Source organism: Echeneis naucrates, chromosome 7, assembly GCF_900963305.1.
Source record: "Echeneis naucrates chromosome 7, fEcheNa1.1, whole genome shotgun sequence".
NCBI lineage: Eukaryota > Metazoa > Chordata > Actinopteri > Carangiformes > Echeneidae > Echeneis > Echeneis naucrates.
The window spans coordinates 20,915,319-20,932,745 of record NC_042517.1 but is presented as its reverse complement, the minus strand read 5'-3'; the positions used below and the strand labels follow the sequence as shown (position 1 = coordinate 20,932,745).

The 17,427-nt window shown below is 41.2% G+C and overlaps 1 protein-coding gene across 1 annotated transcript in view; it reads left to right on the top strand.

Moving 5' to 3' along the window:
- Nucleotides 1–17,427, top strand: part of vstm2la (V-set and transmembrane domain containing 2 like a) — a 44,498-nt gene that overhangs the window by 20,886 nt on the left and 6,185 nt on the right. Inside the window, exon 2 of the mRNA XM_029505502.1 lies at nucleotides 17,191–17,360. Coding sequence (XP_029361362.1) covers nucleotides 17,191–17,360 — 170 coding nt within the window. The remainder of the gene's footprint in view (nucleotides 1–17,190; nucleotides 17,361–17,427) is intronic.

Sequence of the window (17,427 nt, the reverse complement as noted above, 5' to 3'; positions counted from 1 at the left end):
ATAGAAGAAAACAAGAACAACCCCAGGTTTCTCTTCAGCACTGTAGCCAGGCTGACAGAGAGCCATAGCTCAGTTGAACCAGTGATCCCCTTAGCTCTAAGCAGTAATGATTTTATTAGTTTTTTTTCAGACAAAATTCTCACGATCAGAGAAAGAATTTATCAGCTCTTGCCTACGTTAGACAAAAATCCCCTATTGAATACGACAAATCCTGAATCAGCTGCGACGCCTCTTTTACATCTGGAATCATTCTCACCTCTGAATCTCTCAGAGCTAGCTTCTATAGTTTCATCATCCAGACCGTCAACCTGTCTATTAGACGCAGTACCAACTAGCCTCTTTAAAGAGATCTTTTATTTAATTGAGCCGTTCATTCTAGATTTGGTTAATCTGACTTTATTTCTGGGTTATGTACCTCAGGCACTTAAGACTGCGGTCATCAAACCCCAGCTTGAAAAGCCTAATCTTGATCCAGATGTTTTGGCAAACTATGAGCCCATATCGAACCTTCCATTTATTTCTAAAATCATTGAGAAAGCTGTAGCAAAACAACTTCACGAGCATCTGGATGGGAACAGTTTGTTTGAAGAGTTTCAGTCAGGATTTAGAGCCCATTATAGCACAGAAACAGCACTGGTTAAAGTCTCCAATGACATTCTAATGGCCTCAGACAATGGATCAGCCTCCATACTTCTCCTTCTAGATCTTAGTGCTGCATTCAACACCATATATCATTATATTTTACTACAGAGACTGGAACATGAAATTGGAATTAAAGGAACTGCACTAAGGTGGTTCAAATCCTACTTATCAGATAGACATCAGTTTGTTCATGTAAACAACAGCTCATCCTCATGTACTATAGTCAGTCATGGAGTCCCGCAGGGTTTGGTACTTGGACCAATCCTCTTTATGCTTTATCTGCTTCCTCTAGGCAACATTATCAGGAAACACAGCATCAACTTCCACTGCTATGCAGACGATACTGAGCTGTACCTATCAATGAAGCCAAATGAAGTCACTCAGATAGTCAGACTGCAGGCATCTCTTGAAGACATAAAAGTCTGGATGACTGGAAATTTTTTACTTCTCAACTCTGACAAAACAGAAGTTATTGTACTCGGTTCTAAGCACCTCAGAAAAATACTATCTAATCATCTCATCAGTCTGGACGGCATTACTTTGGCTTCCAGCTCCACTGTAAGAAACCTTGGAGTAATTTTTGACCAGGACATGTCCTTTGTCCCTCACATAAAAAAAGTTAGTCGGGCAGCTTTCTTCCACCTGAGAAACATTAGAAAAATCAGAAACATCCTTTCTCAGGATGATGCAGAAAAACTAGTCCATGCATTTGTAACTTCTAGGCTGGACTACTGTAACTCATTACTTTCTGGATGTCCAAACAAATCTCTAAAAGGCCTTCAGTTAATTCAGAACGCTGCTGCACGGATATTAACAGGAACTAGGAAAAGAGATCATATCTCTCCTGTGTTAGCTGCTCTTCATTGGCTGCCAGTAAAATATAGAGTAGAATGCAAAATCCTTCTTTTAACATATAAAGCTCTTAATGGCCAAGCTCCATCATATCTCAGAGAGCTCATAGTTCCTTACTGTCCTAGCAGGCCACTCCGCTCTCTAGATGGAGGTTTACTTGTGGTTCCTAGAGTCTCCAAGAGTTATCAGGCTCCTCTTCTATGGAACCAACTTCCAGCATCTATCTCTCTCCCTGTCTCTTCCTTTTACCCTCTCTCCCCCTCTCCCCCTCTCTCTCTTTCTCTCTCCCTCCATCTCGCTCACTCTCCTTTCCTCCCCCCTTGCATGTGTTGATAAGAACCATCCTTCTTAAAAAAAAAAAAAACAGTTTCACCCAGTTCTAAGCATTTATACTGCATTTACTAACCATGTTCTGCCAAAGTCTCTGTCTCTCCCAGTTCCTCTCCTCTCTCTCCCTGTCCTCATCCTGCAGGTGGTGACTCATCTCCATCCCATGTTCCTGCAACACCTGCTGGTCCCATACTTCATGAATTCTGTACTACAGCTCAACTCCATGAACTTCATACAGCAACATGTTCCTGCCTACACCCCCCCCCCCTCCAATGCCTGTCTCACTCTCTCTCACTCTCTCTCTCTCCCACTCTCAACCCAACCGGTCGAGGCAGATCGCCGCCCCCCCGAGCCTGGTTCTGCTCGAGGTTTCTGCTTCTTAAAGGAAAATTTTCCTTGCCACTGTTGCCAAGTGCTTGCTCATCGGGGGATCTGTTGGGTCTCTTTAAATAAATTTATAAAGAGTTTGGTCTAGACCTGCTCTATATGTAAAGTGCCTTGATGTAACTTTGTTGTGATTTGGCGCTATACAAATAAATCTGATTTGATTTGATTTTGATTTGATTTGATTTGATTTGATTTAGTTTCGGAAAGACTAAGAAACCATGCTGCAAATGAAATCTCCTCCGAATGAAGCTTAGCGCCTGCCACTGCAAATAGATTACAACCAAGGACTTGCATTCCCAGTGTCGGCTCTGATTAGTGCGGCAAAGACGCTGCTGATTCATTTTTTTAGAGAGACTTGTTCTGGTTTGATGGCTTAGTCTCTCTGAGGAGGTTTGATGTGTCATGTCCCCATTAGATGTGACACTTTTCCTACCTGTTATTCTTTTTTAATCTCCCATGTTGGAGTCATGCTCTTGGCCAAGTTTTTTTTTTTTTTTTGGCTGTGTCTTAGTCGTGTATCATCCTCCTTTGACTTTTTTGTCTCACTCTCTACATGTGTTAATGTGGCAGCAGCTGAGTAGATGAAAAGATGCCAGCAGGTCAGATTCTCAGTTATCATTCTGATTTATCAAATATGACTTGCTTTAAAATTCTGGGTAGGTTTTTGAAAGTAAGTCAGCTCCATGTGCTGCTGTGAGTTTTGAGGTGGTTTAACTTTTTCTTCTTCTATGTGGATATAGTCGCACTGAACCGAGAATTCAGTTATTTGAAAGGGTCACAAAGAGGTGTGTCCAATTATAGGCTCCAACAAAGGAGCTAAAATACCAGATGACATTCCTGATGTGAGGAGTCTGTAACGTGCTCTATGTTACAACTCTACCTATGTTTGCTGTGCCCTTTGCATCTTGCACGTGTAACTAACTAAGCTTCATTTGGAGGAGATTTCATTTGCAGTATGGTTTCTTTGTATTAAGGTCAAAACCAACCAGTTTTTGGAATACTCCAATAGATCTAATGAATTGTTTAGTGTTTTTTACTGCTGATGTGGACCAACAGAACAAAATCAAGCCTTGTACTCGAGGAGATTCCTTCATTATTCTATTAATGCTGGTCTTTATGGAGAGTATGGACTAGAGTTTGAGACCTCATAATATTGGCAGTAAATATGTTATCTTTACTGCTCTGACAACAATTTCTCCTAGATCTAAAAACTAATAATTTATCAGTGATTGTATACACCATGATTGGTTGGTCAGTTACTGTTGCTGGTCACCATTTTGAATTATGCTGTACATTGTGATTCATATATTTGGTCTCTTGAATGAAGCAGTAAGTTTCTTTATCTAGCAGCTGGCAGCCAAGATTTGGGCCAAAACAGCAGGAAACTGAGCTCAAGTGCTCAAGTGGAGGAGCAGACAAAATCCAAGAGGGTGAACATCCAGACAATTTTAACCCAAGTCAGTTTGGAAAGCTTTGCCTTAGAGAGCCCTTGCTGATGCATTCTAATTACCTTGTGTTTTGTTGCTGTGCTCAGTCTTGCCATGGTTATGACCTGTGACATAAACCTTATACACCTTCACCATTGCAGAATTTGGCTCTTCCTCCATCAGTTTTAAGCCTCCTACACACACTGACTTTATGACTTTGCTTCAACCTACATACTGTATAAAAATGATGATCATCAGCAACTGTGTGGTATAATTGGTTAATTATACAGACATCAATTTGCATGTGCTCATGTCCTTGTAAGTATGTCAGTGAATATAAACACAACCTGGTATCACATGTATGTTACATGTGATACTGTGTGGCAATATAAAAAGTTTGTTGCAGTATGGACACAAATATTCAGTAAGAAGAAATGCATCTGCACACATTTGACACCAAGGTACTATATTTTTTACATCTATTTCATCTGTAATCAATTGTGAAATAAAGATACAGCAGAACAAAATTTAAGCTTTTTAACAAAATCTATAACAAAGTGAAGTTTAAAGGTCAGAGATTATGCTTCTAAATAATCGGGGGCATGGTGGTGGTGGTGGGGAAGGGTTAAGTGCAGTTTAATTGTAATGATAAATCCTTTTCAATAGAAATTTTACCAGATGTTAACCCCTCTTTTTATTGAAGTGTAACCAGGGATACAAACAGCTGTTGAGTCAAACTGCAGTGTAACCACTTCCTCAGCTGTTATGAAGCCATTTCAGGAAGCTGAAAAGCACTTGAGAGAACTATAGGCAGCCTACATGCACCACCAGCCATCTCACACTCTGAATGGCATTGACAGTCAGCAGCTGATGCTGCTGACTGCCCAATCATGACAGATTCAGATTGAGAGCAGTAAAGGCACGAAGAGGCTCAGTGTTGCTCAAGCCCATATGTATTTATATATTAAAAAAAAAAACAACAACACCAGACTGTTGCAGCAATTGAGTTGTGGTGTTCAGAGGAGAATGCTGAGTGATTCTGGATAGAAGCCCACAAATAAAATGTATAGAAGCAAATGCATGCATGGGGCTCTTAATATGTCTGGCAGTCAGCTGTAAAATAATCAATACCATTGAAGTGATTGAGTATTTTAGTTTGATTGAGGGATGGAGTGGGAGGGGAGAGGTGAGCAGATAAAAAGTTTTTTGTCACAACAGTAATACTCCTCAGGGGCCATCCATGTTTTCTTTGTGTTGGATCTATTTTGCAGCGAATGAAGCGAGTAGATATGAGTATTTGTCAAGTTTTCAGCTGGGACAGAAAATTAAAGGAAGTGTGAGTCTGTCATGGTCTTCAATCTTAAGGCTATCGCAGCTTTATGTTTTTGGATAGTCCAGTGGTTGAGTAGATACTTCTACTGAGTTTGTAGTGACACATGACATACTTTACCCACTGTGTGTGATTTTTTAAAAATGCTCTTTAATGATAAGATGCAGCAGTCTCCGTCCTTTCAATGGTTGGTGTCTCAGAAAGGCATTGAGTGGAGTGAGATGGAAGTTTAGAAAGGTTGGAGTAAGAAAACATTACGGTGAAATACCTCCTGTATACCTTTCATCGCAGCTTTAATTGACTCATTCCATTTCTCAAAGAAATCAACAATAACATGCGTCTCTGCCTAGGGCTATCAGTTACCTCACACATTGTCCTCCACCTTCCTTCCTCTCTTTCCCTGTCGGATGTGCTGTCTCATATTAATTCCTACCTTTATTCTTGAAATATATTACTCTCAGTAACACACAAGTTATTGCTCTCAGAAACACCAACTTTCACATGAATTCAATCTCTGCTGATTCATTTTGTAATCACTCAAAAACACACACACACACACACACACACACACACACACACACAGTTTTCATGCTTTCATGTTAATCTCTCCACCACCCCTCTCCCTTACTGTGGTAATTGAGTTGACTCAGAGTCTCACTTGGCTGCTGTGCTTCAGCTGCTGAGTCTGAGAGCCTTCCACTGTTTGTTCTTGACATGATAATATTGGAGGAAAAACACATCCAAATCAACACCACCATTCAGGGCTGGACAGTGTAATGGTACAGAATAGAGATGCAATAAAATTATCTACCTATGACCAGCACATTTTTCTCACAGTCTTCAATTATGTGAAGCATAAGGCAGAAAAAAACTGTGCATTGGTGATGTGGCTTCACAGCTAAGTGGGAAATGACATACTATCACTGGGTTAGGGCAACTTTAGTGTCTCGAATTCTTACATGACAGTTGTTATGTGCCAGCTATGAATATTATCTACTACAAAGGTGATATGGGAATTGTTGATGGCTCCGGCTGCATAATGTCAAATCAATACCTGGTGCATTTCAGGTTTCACAAATGAGAAAAACAAGCTGATTTCCAGATCAATGTACAAGAGATATGTATGACTGGAGGCTTAGACTTAGACAGCATTGGTGGCTAAACAGCCAAGGTTAATAGATAAGTCCAGGTGAAAATCAGCACTGAACATTTGGTTAATTTATGGGTAGCCAGCTTGTTCCCACTGTGGCTACAATGTGGAAAAAACTTGAACCTGAACCCCTGAGGACACACTAATGTCAAGACATGTCAAGTGAATCATGATGAAAAATAAATACAAAACATGATACTAAACATTTACACATAGAGACCCCCATGGACACACACATACACACATTCCAGCACGTGTTCCAGAAACTTAGCTACCGATCCATCAGCTCTAAGATCAGTTCTAAGATAAAATACATATAAAGGTAGGCCTATGTACACCTATAAACACATAGACAAACCTATATACATGTATATACATACATGTGTACACACTAAAACATACATACCTAGTGCATGCAAGACAAGATAGATCTTTGAATTTGGCATGTCTGTCAGTCTTTTAGCCTCTGGGTAGAAACTGCGTTTGAGTATAGTTGTTCTGGTTTTAATGCACTGCAGCCTCCCACCCAGGGGATGAAGGTCAAACTGTTCATGGCCTGAGTGGCCAATATGCACTGCTCTTGTGCCTACTGGTATAAACATGTTTAATGGAAGGAAGGCTGCTGTGAGTGATCTTCTAGGCAGTTTTCATCACCCCCTGCAGCACCTTCCTGTCAGCAGCAGAGCAGCACTAGGACAGTGGAATTAACTAACAAGAAAAAACTTGCAAACATCAATCGGCAACAAGTTTTGTCTCATAATCATAACCTAAAATAGAATCAGCAGCATCCAGAAGCATATGTTTGCCACAGGAGCGATTAGTGGCTGTTCCTGTACAGCCAATGATGTTTACTCACAGACAGAATACAAACAACTGATTGAACAAACAAAAGCTTGGGACCCCCAATTTTATAAAATGTTGTTGCATTGCTAACATCTGTATTCTGTCTCTCACAAGCCTCCAGAACTGGACCTTACTGATTCTGTGCAGCTTCAAATGAACACATGAACACAATAACAACATCTACCTGATCTTAAATTCTCAAAAGCCATGTGTCAGCATCCGTGACTCTGGAATCCATCTCCATAGGTCAGGACAGCACATATAAAAATATGAGGACATACTGTACACAAGAGGGGAGAAAAGGCAAAACCAACGTTGAACTTGGTCAATTCTGACAGTATTTGTGAACTGTTTACTTGAACCTGTACAGTGTCCTATATTTGTCCAAATACAAATAGCATTATATGCTAGATGCTAATGGAAATGTGGGTTTCAATGGAAAGCTAAAAAAGTAGAGGATTTAAACTATTGTTTTCTTGTGATTCAGTATCAGCCAACATCAGAAGGCCACTGAATGACTTCATGAATTAAAATCTATTTCAATGATTGTGGAAACCCAGCCAACTATAACAAGTTCCGGAAATCTGACATCTGTCAGGAATAAATTACATATAGTCACTTAATATAAGTCAGTACTCTCTGTAGCTTTGTAGCTGGTATTGGCTGTAAGGCAAGGCAAGGTAAGGCAAATTTATTTGTATAGCACAATTCATACACCAGGCAATTCAAAGTGCTTTACAGACATTAAAGTCATAAATAGAACATACATTTCAAAGATAAAGAAAGAAAAAATAAAGAAATTACACCAGTAAATTAGAATGAGTAAAATCATTAAAGTGATATATTGAATATATATAGATACATTGAAGCTCCAGCGAATAATAAAGTTTTCAAGCCTGATTTAAATGAATGAACAGTTGGTATCAGGTGTCTAGGGAGGTTGTTCCGGAGGTGAGGAGCATAATAACTGAAAGCTGAATTACTTTGTTTGGTTCTGATTGTGGGAACACACAGTAGTCTGGATACTTCATATGGAGTTAATAAGTTTAGAATATATTTTGGTCCTAGACCATTTAGTCCTTTGTAGATCAACAGTAAGATTTTACAGTCTGACTCACAGGAAGCCAGTATAGTGATTGCAGAAGCATTCTGGATCAACTTTAGTTGTCTTAATTGATTTTTTGTTTTGGCCATTGCAATAGTCCAATCTACTTTCTAGTTTCTCTGTGACTTCTTTAGACAGAAATCCCTTAATTCTGTCTATATTTTTCAGGTGGTAATAAGCTGATTTGTTAATGAGCTTTAAATTGTTGTTAAAATTCAAGTCAGAATCAATAATTACACCAAGATTTCTGGCCTAAAATGCTGTCAGTGAGTGGAGTTAAGGTGAGTGCTGATCTTTGGCCTTTCATTTTTGAGGCCAAAAACATTCACTTCTGTCTTACAGTATCTGCATTAAGCTGAAGAAAACTCTGGCACATCCACTCATTGATTTGATGAATACACTTCACACAGTGAAAGTAAGGGCTTGCAATCATGTGATGACACCGAAATATAAAGTGTGTCATCTGCATACACATGATAAGAAACATGGTTATCCATAATATGAGCTTGGGGCAACATGTATATATTGAAAACAAGTAGTCCGAGAATGGCAGCACTTGCAGCACTTGCAGCACTCCACGCATCTTTTTTCTTTCAGACACATGCTCACCAATTGACACAAAGTAGTCCCTATCTTGTAAACATGATTTAAACCAGTGTAGTACAGTGCCAGTGAGTCCAACCCACTTTTCCAGTCTGTCAAGTAGTATGTCATGCTCAACCATATCAAAGGCAGCAATAGATCTAATAATACCAAGACCGAAATTTTGGAGTCATCATTATTCAGATGTATATCATTTAAAGCTTTGATAGGTACAGTCTCCGTGCTGTGGTGTGGGCAAAATCCACACTCAAATGCATTAAAAAGATTGTTCTTTATCATGAAAGCACGAGCTTTTTGAAAGACAATCTTTTCAATAATTTTTCCTAGAAATGGAAGATTTGATATTGTCCTGTAGTTACTTATTATTATGAAGCATCCAGATTATTCCTTTTTAGGAAAGAACCAGATTTCTTTGTATAGTGCCAAATCATAGCAGAGTTACATCAAGGCACTTGACATATGGAGCAGGTCTAGACCAAACTCTTTATAAAATTATTTCCCCCAATGAGCAAGCACTTGGCGACAGTGACAAGGAAAAACTTCCTTTAAGGGGCAGAAATCTTGGGCAGAACCAGGCTCCGGGGAGAGGCCATCTGCCTTGACTGGTTGTGTTGAGAGAGGGAGAGTGAGAGAGGCGGGGGGGGGGGAGAATGAGAACAAGAGAAGAGGATATTCAAAGCAGGTGTAGGCAGGAACATAACGTTGCATGAAGTTCATAGATATGCTGTATGGTATTCATTAAGATATGGGAGCAGCGGGCGTTGCATGGGATAGCAATGAGTCACCAACTGCAGGATGAGGATAGGGAGAGACCGGAGAGGGGCTGGGAGCGACAGAGACTTCAGGAAACGTGGTTAGTGAATGCAGTACACATTACACATGCTTAGAACTGGGAGAAATGGGGATTTCTGAGAAGCATGGTTGTTTTCAGTGCATGCAAAGGGAGGGCTCAGTGCTTCCCCCAGTAGCCCAGGCCTATAGCAGCATAGCTAAAGAGTAGATGGCCTGAAACAGGGATTTCAGAGAAGCATGGTTGTTGGTATGTCAGCGCATGCAAGAGGGAGAGAGAGAAGGAGAGGGGAGAGGGAGAGGGAGAGAGAGAGGTGCTCAGTCCTTTCCCCTGCAGTCTAGGCCTATAGCAGCATAACTAAAGAGTAGATGGACTTGAACTTCTTGAACTTTTTCTTCTGTCATACAGAAAAGTTTTAAGTCTTGCCTTGAAAATTGCTAAGGAGTCCATCCCCCGGACTGATAGTGGAAGTTGGTTCTGTCGAAGAGGAGCCTGATAATTGAAAGATCTGCCTCCAGATTTACTCTTGGAGACTCTAGGAACCACAAGTAAACCTACATCTAGAGAGCGGAGTGGTTTACTGGGACAGTAAGGAACTATGAGCTCTCTGAGATATGATGGAGCTTGGTCATTAAGAGCTTTTATGTTAACAGAAGGATTTTAAATTCTACTCAGAATTTTGGCAGGAGCCAATGAAGAGCAGCTAAAACAGGAGAGATGTGATCTCTTTTCCTGTTAAATCAACTGAAGGCCTTTCAGAGATTTGTTTGGACATCCAGATAGTAATGAGTTACAGTAGTCCAGCCTAGAAGTAACAAACGCATGGACTCATTTTTCTCACCTGTGGTAAATCACAAATGAGAATCGCCGGTGATAAATTGCCTGTACCCTTGTTACATGAATTAGCCAATGAATGATGATTTTTGTGTTTTAAAAAGCCACCTGTTATTCACTGTTACTTTGTCACAATGGTGAAGACAAAGGAGCTGTTTGAGGACACCAGAAATGCTATTATTAGCAAACACAAGATTTCCAAAGGGTATAAGGCCATCTCCAAAGGCCTTGGTATGCCTGTTTCAACAGTGCATAATGTTATTAAGAAGTTTGCCAAGCATGGAACTGTCAAGAACCTCTCTGGACATGGGGGGAAGAAAAAAACTGATGACAGACGCCTTCGAAGGTTGGTGCAAATGGTGGAAAAAACACCACGTCAAGCATCTAAAGACCTGAAGGCCAACCTGGAACAGTCTGGGGTAATTGTTTCAACAAGTACCATATGCTGCACACTAAACGAAGCAGGGCTTTATTGGCGGAGGCCAGGGAAGACACCATTACTGAAGAAAAGACATAAAAAGGAGTGACTGACCTTTGCAAAAGAGAACCTGGACAAACCACAATCCTTTTGGGAAAATGTTTTATGGACAGATGAAACAAAAATTTAGCTTTGGCAATGCACACAAACAGTATGTTTATAGACGGTGCAATGAAGCCTTTAATGAAAAGAACACCCTACTGACAGTCAGACGTAGTTCAAGATCAGTTCAAAGATGATGGCCTAATCTGCCATACAATCCATGTAACCGTCCCCAAAATGGGGAAAGAACCACAACTGAACTTTATGTCTGTTACAATGCAAGTAAGTTTACCTAGACTCACAACAGGATAAAATTGAGAAAAAAGAGATAGAGCTTACCAGCATGTTGGAGGGAACAGACGGGGCCAAGTTTTTGCATATCGTGGAAGCAGATGGTCACATGGTTCATATGGGAACCATCCACGTGCACAGAACTGGACTAAACGATTACAACTTGGTGTACAATTAATAAAAATGCAGACAGGATCAACTACATCCACTACAACGTTCAAAAGTTAGGTAATTGGACACAGAGCGGCTTTGAGGCGGTACATGGACAGTTGTCTGCAACTTCTCTCATGGCATTCCAGAACAGGATAGCCCTGGACATGTTGTTGGCTGAGAAAGGAGGTGTGTGTGCTATGTTCAGAGAGCAGTGTTGCACATTCATCCCCAACAACACAGCTGCTGATGGCAGCCTTACTAAGGCCATAGAGGGACTCCGAGCTCTCAACGGCAAAATGAAAGAACACTCTGGGGTTGACACCTCAATGTGGGATTCCTGGATGGATGTTTTCGGAAAATATAAAGCTCTAGTGTCCTCTGTTTTGGTCTCTATAGCAGTGTTTGCTGCAATCTTAACTTTGTGTGGATGTTGTTGTGTGGCCTGCTTGCGTTCTCTTATTAACTGTCTAATTACTACAGCAATTTCACCCATGGAAGATAAAGTGGCTCAAATGTACCCCTTACTGGAAAGTAATTCTCAAACTGATGAGGAGAGTAGTGGAGAAGAAGACCCTATTAAAAATGTACTGGATTTGTTCTCAGTTTAAAAAGATTATAAATGTTAAAAACATTACCTCCAAGTGTAAACTTACTTGTGCTCATAAAAATGATCTCGTAGTTGAAAATCTTAATGAAGTGACTGAGCAGAGTGATATGAGAAGTTGAGCAAGAATGTGATAAACAGGAGGCAAATGTTAGAATAAATGTACATAAAGTGATTATCACAGTACTGCTCAACTTTTACTGACCCTGCAAGAATGCAGAAACCTGTGTTTTTATTAGCAGGAGCAGAGGTCATACCTCCGAAGAAGAAGCAACGACCTTCGAAGAAGATTTATAAAGAAAGGGAGGATGTCGAAGCGAGATTACTTCGTTCATAAACTAACCCCTCAATGTGTTTGTGTTTCTTGTGACTTATAACTTGAATATAAATCATATAACAAGCATCTATTCATTCACTACTTGCAGCTGTGTATTCTCACCTTTAGAGCTGCAAGATTTTGTAACTAGGGACCACCCTAAGGAAATAAAAAGGGGGAGAACAGAAGAGATACTCCAGAGCGGGTAGAGAGTGTCACTGAGCACATCTCTGTCTGTTCTCCTTGCAAGTAAAATGAGCGCTGTTGTCCTTTGTCTTTCTTCCCTGTGTGTTTAATAATGTTCTCGGTGGTTTAAACCTGACAATTATCAAAAGATTTTAGAGTGAAATGTCTTACCCAGTGTAAGAAAACTTGGTTTGAGTCCTCCAGCAAGACAAAGATCCAAAGCTCACATCCGAAAGCACACAAGAATGGTTGAAAAGTTAAAAATGGACTGTTTTAAAATGGCCAGCAATGAGTCCTGATCTCAATCCAATTGGAAATCTTTGGGGAGAAGCTGAAATATGCCATTGCAAATCTGCAAATGTTCAAGAGCTTGAATAAATTGCAAAGGGAGAAAATACCACCCGAGAAGTCCCAGAAACTTATAGATGGATACAAGAAATGTCATCGCTGCCAAAGGGTGTGCAGCCAGATATGAAGGAGGGGTGCCAATATGGCTGTGCGTGCTGTTTTTGTGTTTTTTTCTTTGAAATTACAATATCTAAGTTGAAAAGACTATTTACTTTGTTAAATTACTTTGGACCTCCAATTAAAAGATCCTAGTGATATACGTTTGGCACATTTCCATTTATTTCTGAAGATATTATACAGGTTATGCAAAAAATTAAGGGGTGCCAATAATAGTGAGCAAGACTGTATCATTTTCCCTGAGCTGGAGTCGCACACTGTTTGTCTTTGTCCTTGAAATTTTATCTGTGAAGAAGGCTGCAAAATCATTGCATGATTTGTTGGATAGCAGTTCTGGAGGGACTTATGTTGTGGGGTTTGTTAGTCCATCCACAACAGAAAACAATGTTTGGGCATTGTTGCAGTTTCTGCCTTGCCTTCTTCAGTTCATGGTTATAGATGTTGACACTGCTTTTGTAAATCTCATAAGAATCAAGAGTCTTTATTGTCATTATGAAAATAACAAAATTTTGCAGGGACTCTGGCTTTTTTTTTTTTTTTATGAGTTTGTGTTTTTGCCACCTGCGTTTTGCATGTCTGCAGACTCTTCTCTTGTCTTTGACTGGTGTTGTGTTCCTCCAAGCTGCTTTTTTCCTTCCTGACAAAACATAGGTCCTAAATGGGGTGGAGTCTATCATAGTCATAACTTTGGAAATGAAACTATTTCCAAGGTCATCAATTGAAGCTGAGGGCAGTGTTGGTAATGGTGTAAAAGACTGATTGAAGACTGCACAGATGTTATCATTAACATAACGCTTTTTGATTATCTCTGCTTCAATTAGGTTAAGAATAGCAGGTGTGGTGATTTTAAATGACACACAGTAATAATCAGAAAGAGCAGCGTCCGTCACTACAACCTCAGCGATATTAAGCCCTTTGGAAACCAAATCTAATAGATGCCCTTTGTTATCTGTTGCATACTGAGAAAGCCCAAAATTATCCAGAGTGCTCAAAAGTTCTTGAGCACATGTATCTTTGATATTGTCAATGTGAATGTTGAAGTCATCCACGAAGACAACAGTCAAAATCAATGCAAACAATTGGCAAACTCATCTGAAAACTTTGCATTGTATTTTGGGTGTTTGTAGATGTTTACATAGAGGGGGATTTTGATTGAATAGCAACATATTTGAAAGAGTCAGACTGCTTATGAGAAGCTCTCTGGCACTGATTGCTGGCATTAAATTAAATGGCGACTCCACCTCCTTTCTTACGCATTCTTACTTCACTCAAGTTTCAGTTCAAAACATAATATCAAGCTTGTGCTTGAAAAGAATGATTTGCCTGCCAAGGACCTGATATATAAAAGAGCTAAATTAAATGTGCTAAAAATTCGAACATCCCCATGTTTGGGAGCAGACTGTGGCTAGCATGGAATACATATTTAATTTTGTAATGACATTTTTCCAGAGGGATGGACTGATCTTCTCCTACCTATTGAGATATGAATCAATGAAGCTTCCAACACAATGGGCCCTGGTTTTCCCTTGGAAATGTCAGACACTACATTTTCCTTAAAACCTGGGCCCAGAACATATGATTTGTAAACACAAGTAGCTGTGTTGGGCTCTTATTGGGGAACTGGAGTAGGTTCAGATCTAGCCGTGGAGGGGGCGGAGGTGGCGCCTGTTCGGGGTGGGGAGGAATTTGGGGGGACAGGACCTCAGGTGTTCGAGGTCTAAGTTTGATGCCAACACTGACAATTCTGTTCATTTGGTCCGTAAACTCCAGCATGGGGAAGGAGGATGATGGGATACCTAGTGAAGATGATGAGATAGATGGAGTTTGGACAGTTGGAGATGGTGGGCTAGGTGGTGTTTCGGTGATATGAAAGGTGAATCCTCACAAGCAGTGGCCTCCAGTGGAGGATATGAGGCATCTTCTTTTTCGCTCTGACATCCCTCACTGTTCTCCTTCATGTTTTGATGTTTGCCCCTTTTGTTTGGATTCCTTTTGTCTCTTGTCCTTGAGAGTGAGAACAGTGTGAAGCAGGCAGAAAGATAGGTTGGCAGAAAAAAGTTTTCCTCCTGACTTATTTCTGGAAATTCCACCTCCTTTAAAAAATGTCTATGGTCCCTGCACAAGTTAAAATTGTCAATAAAATGCATTAAGTGGACATCACATACAGTGATGTTTAGTGACATCTGTTTAGTGCCAACAGTCCACTGAATCGCTCCTCCTCTCACTAGTGGTAAAGGCCCACTGAAGAAGATTCATTCAGAGATGCATTCAGAGAGCTCACTGAATCTAGCAGATTATCTAAGTCTTGTTTAAGCACTTCACCATATCATTTGCTCCAGTGTGCAGTACGGTAAGGTATTTCAGAGTAGGATTTTCTGCAACGATACTGAAGATTCTGTTAGTCATGTTGGAGACTGTATTGTCAGGAAAGTATAAAACATTTGTGTAGAGTGAGTGAATGTGTTATATGTGCGTGTGGTTCGAGGCGTGGGTGCTACGTGTATGCTGCCTGTTTCATTTCCCGCAGCTTTAAAAAGAAAAAGGGAATAAAGTTTTTCAGCTTAGTGGGTTTGTTTGTAGTTTGGGTTTAATATGATTTGGATTGGAGTAGGCCTTTTTACAAAACAATTACTGACATTTACCTGCCAGCATCAGCTTCTCCAAGTCTGACTGGCTCAGGTTCAGATATTGAATCCTGTGATGACATGAAGTACAGGCCTCAAGCTGAGCTCTCTCCTCTAATGAGTCATTTGGACGAATGGAGGCAGAATAAAATTGTGTTAGGATGATCCTTCTTATCATATTAAGTAAAAGTGTTTTTTTTTTTGTTTTTGTTTTAAGGGCAGCATGGTGACGTAGTGGTGCTGTCGCTGTCGCCCCACAATTAGAAGGTTGTGGGTTCGGTTCACGGTTCTCCCCGTGTCTGTGTGGGTTTCCTCCAGGTACTCCTCCCCCTTCCACAGTCAGAGCCCAAACCACGCCCACCTCCACACACCCCCACTGCCCGACTCAGGCCGGGGAGACCTGAGCCCCCTGTTTGAGGCATCTGTCTGGATGGTAAAAATTAGAGAAACGTTAGGGGTGTGCAGGAGAAGCTTCCCACAAAGAGTTTGTTTTACCCTCTCAAACACCAGCTGGCACCACTCCATCCACTGGACCAGATCTGAGGCACTTTTACGGGTGAGGTCAGTCAAGGGGCTGGCAAAACAAAGCAAAGCTCGGAATGAACCTCCGGTAATACCCAGCCAGACGCAAAAACCGTCTCACCTCCTTTTTGGTCTTGGGCCTCGGGCAGGCTGCAATCGCGGCCGTTTTTTGCCCAAGTGGTACCCCATATACCAGACCTCCCTCTATCCAACTGCACACTTCTTCGGATTGACTATGAGTCCCGCTTGCCTCTGTGATTCTAGCACCACCGTCACACGCCGCAAGGCAGTGTCATAAATTGGTACAACCCGGACGGAGTGGAGGAAGCCGTTTCTTCCCTGGACTCTGGAGACAAGGGAATCTGCCAGTGGCCCTTGGTCAAATCCAGTGTCATGAAAAAACAAGCAGTACCTAGCCGATCCAGGACTTCATCGACCTGGGACATTGGGTAGGCATTGAACTGTGACACGTCATTCACCTTCTGATTGTCCCATTAATTCTTATAGTTCCCTGAGCATATGTGACATGATCAAGGTGCTCTGGCCAGTCAGAATCTCTTTTGGGACCCCAACTCGGGAGATGACCTGAAACAGCGCCCGCGCAGCTCTCTTAGCCAAGATGGTGCACAATGGCACTACTTGTGGGTATTGTACACCAATACTAACACAAAACGATATCCTCGTGCACGCCGGTGAAATGGGTTAGTTACTTCCATGCTAGCTGCCTCAAGCCCTTGCAGGAGAGCTCCCTTGTCCCCTCTTCCCGACTCCTTCCGACCCTGTTTGGATTTACTAGACTTGTCTTTTCCGTCCTCCCTTTGTGCTTCTGCCGTGTGGACTCTGTTTACCAACCCACTCCTGTTGTTTTGGACTTTGCCTTTGCAACTCTGTGAGGAGCCAATAAAACTATTTCTATGGTTCCAACTGGGAAATCTCATAAAGCTGCACCATAGCCTACATTTCTGATGTCATCTGATGTCTTTCCTTTCTCGTGAAAAATATTGTACTTTCTCTAATAGTGGCCTCCATTCTAACAGACACCAGATGATAAATAGCCAGGTGTGTCAGCAATTTAATCTGATAAAACCTCTCTAATACATTCCTCAGTTGGTGGCACAATGTGGCTACATCTAGTCATGATTTGGTGCTATATAAATAAAGGTGACATGAGTTGACTTTCCTGTGATATCTCATATGTTGTGCTGTGTCTGTCCAGCCATGTTCACAGAAGTGCCTCATGATATGACTGCCCACAGAGGACAGGATGTGGAGATGGCCTGCTCCTTCAGGGGGACGGGGACACCCTCCTATTCACTGGAGATCCAGTGGTGGTATATTAGGAACCATGGAGACTGGAAGGACAGACAGTCCTGGACCACCAATGAAGTAAGTTCATGACTCTGAAGTTCACTCTGTAATCCAGCAGCATCTCAAGCTTAAAAGACATTTACTT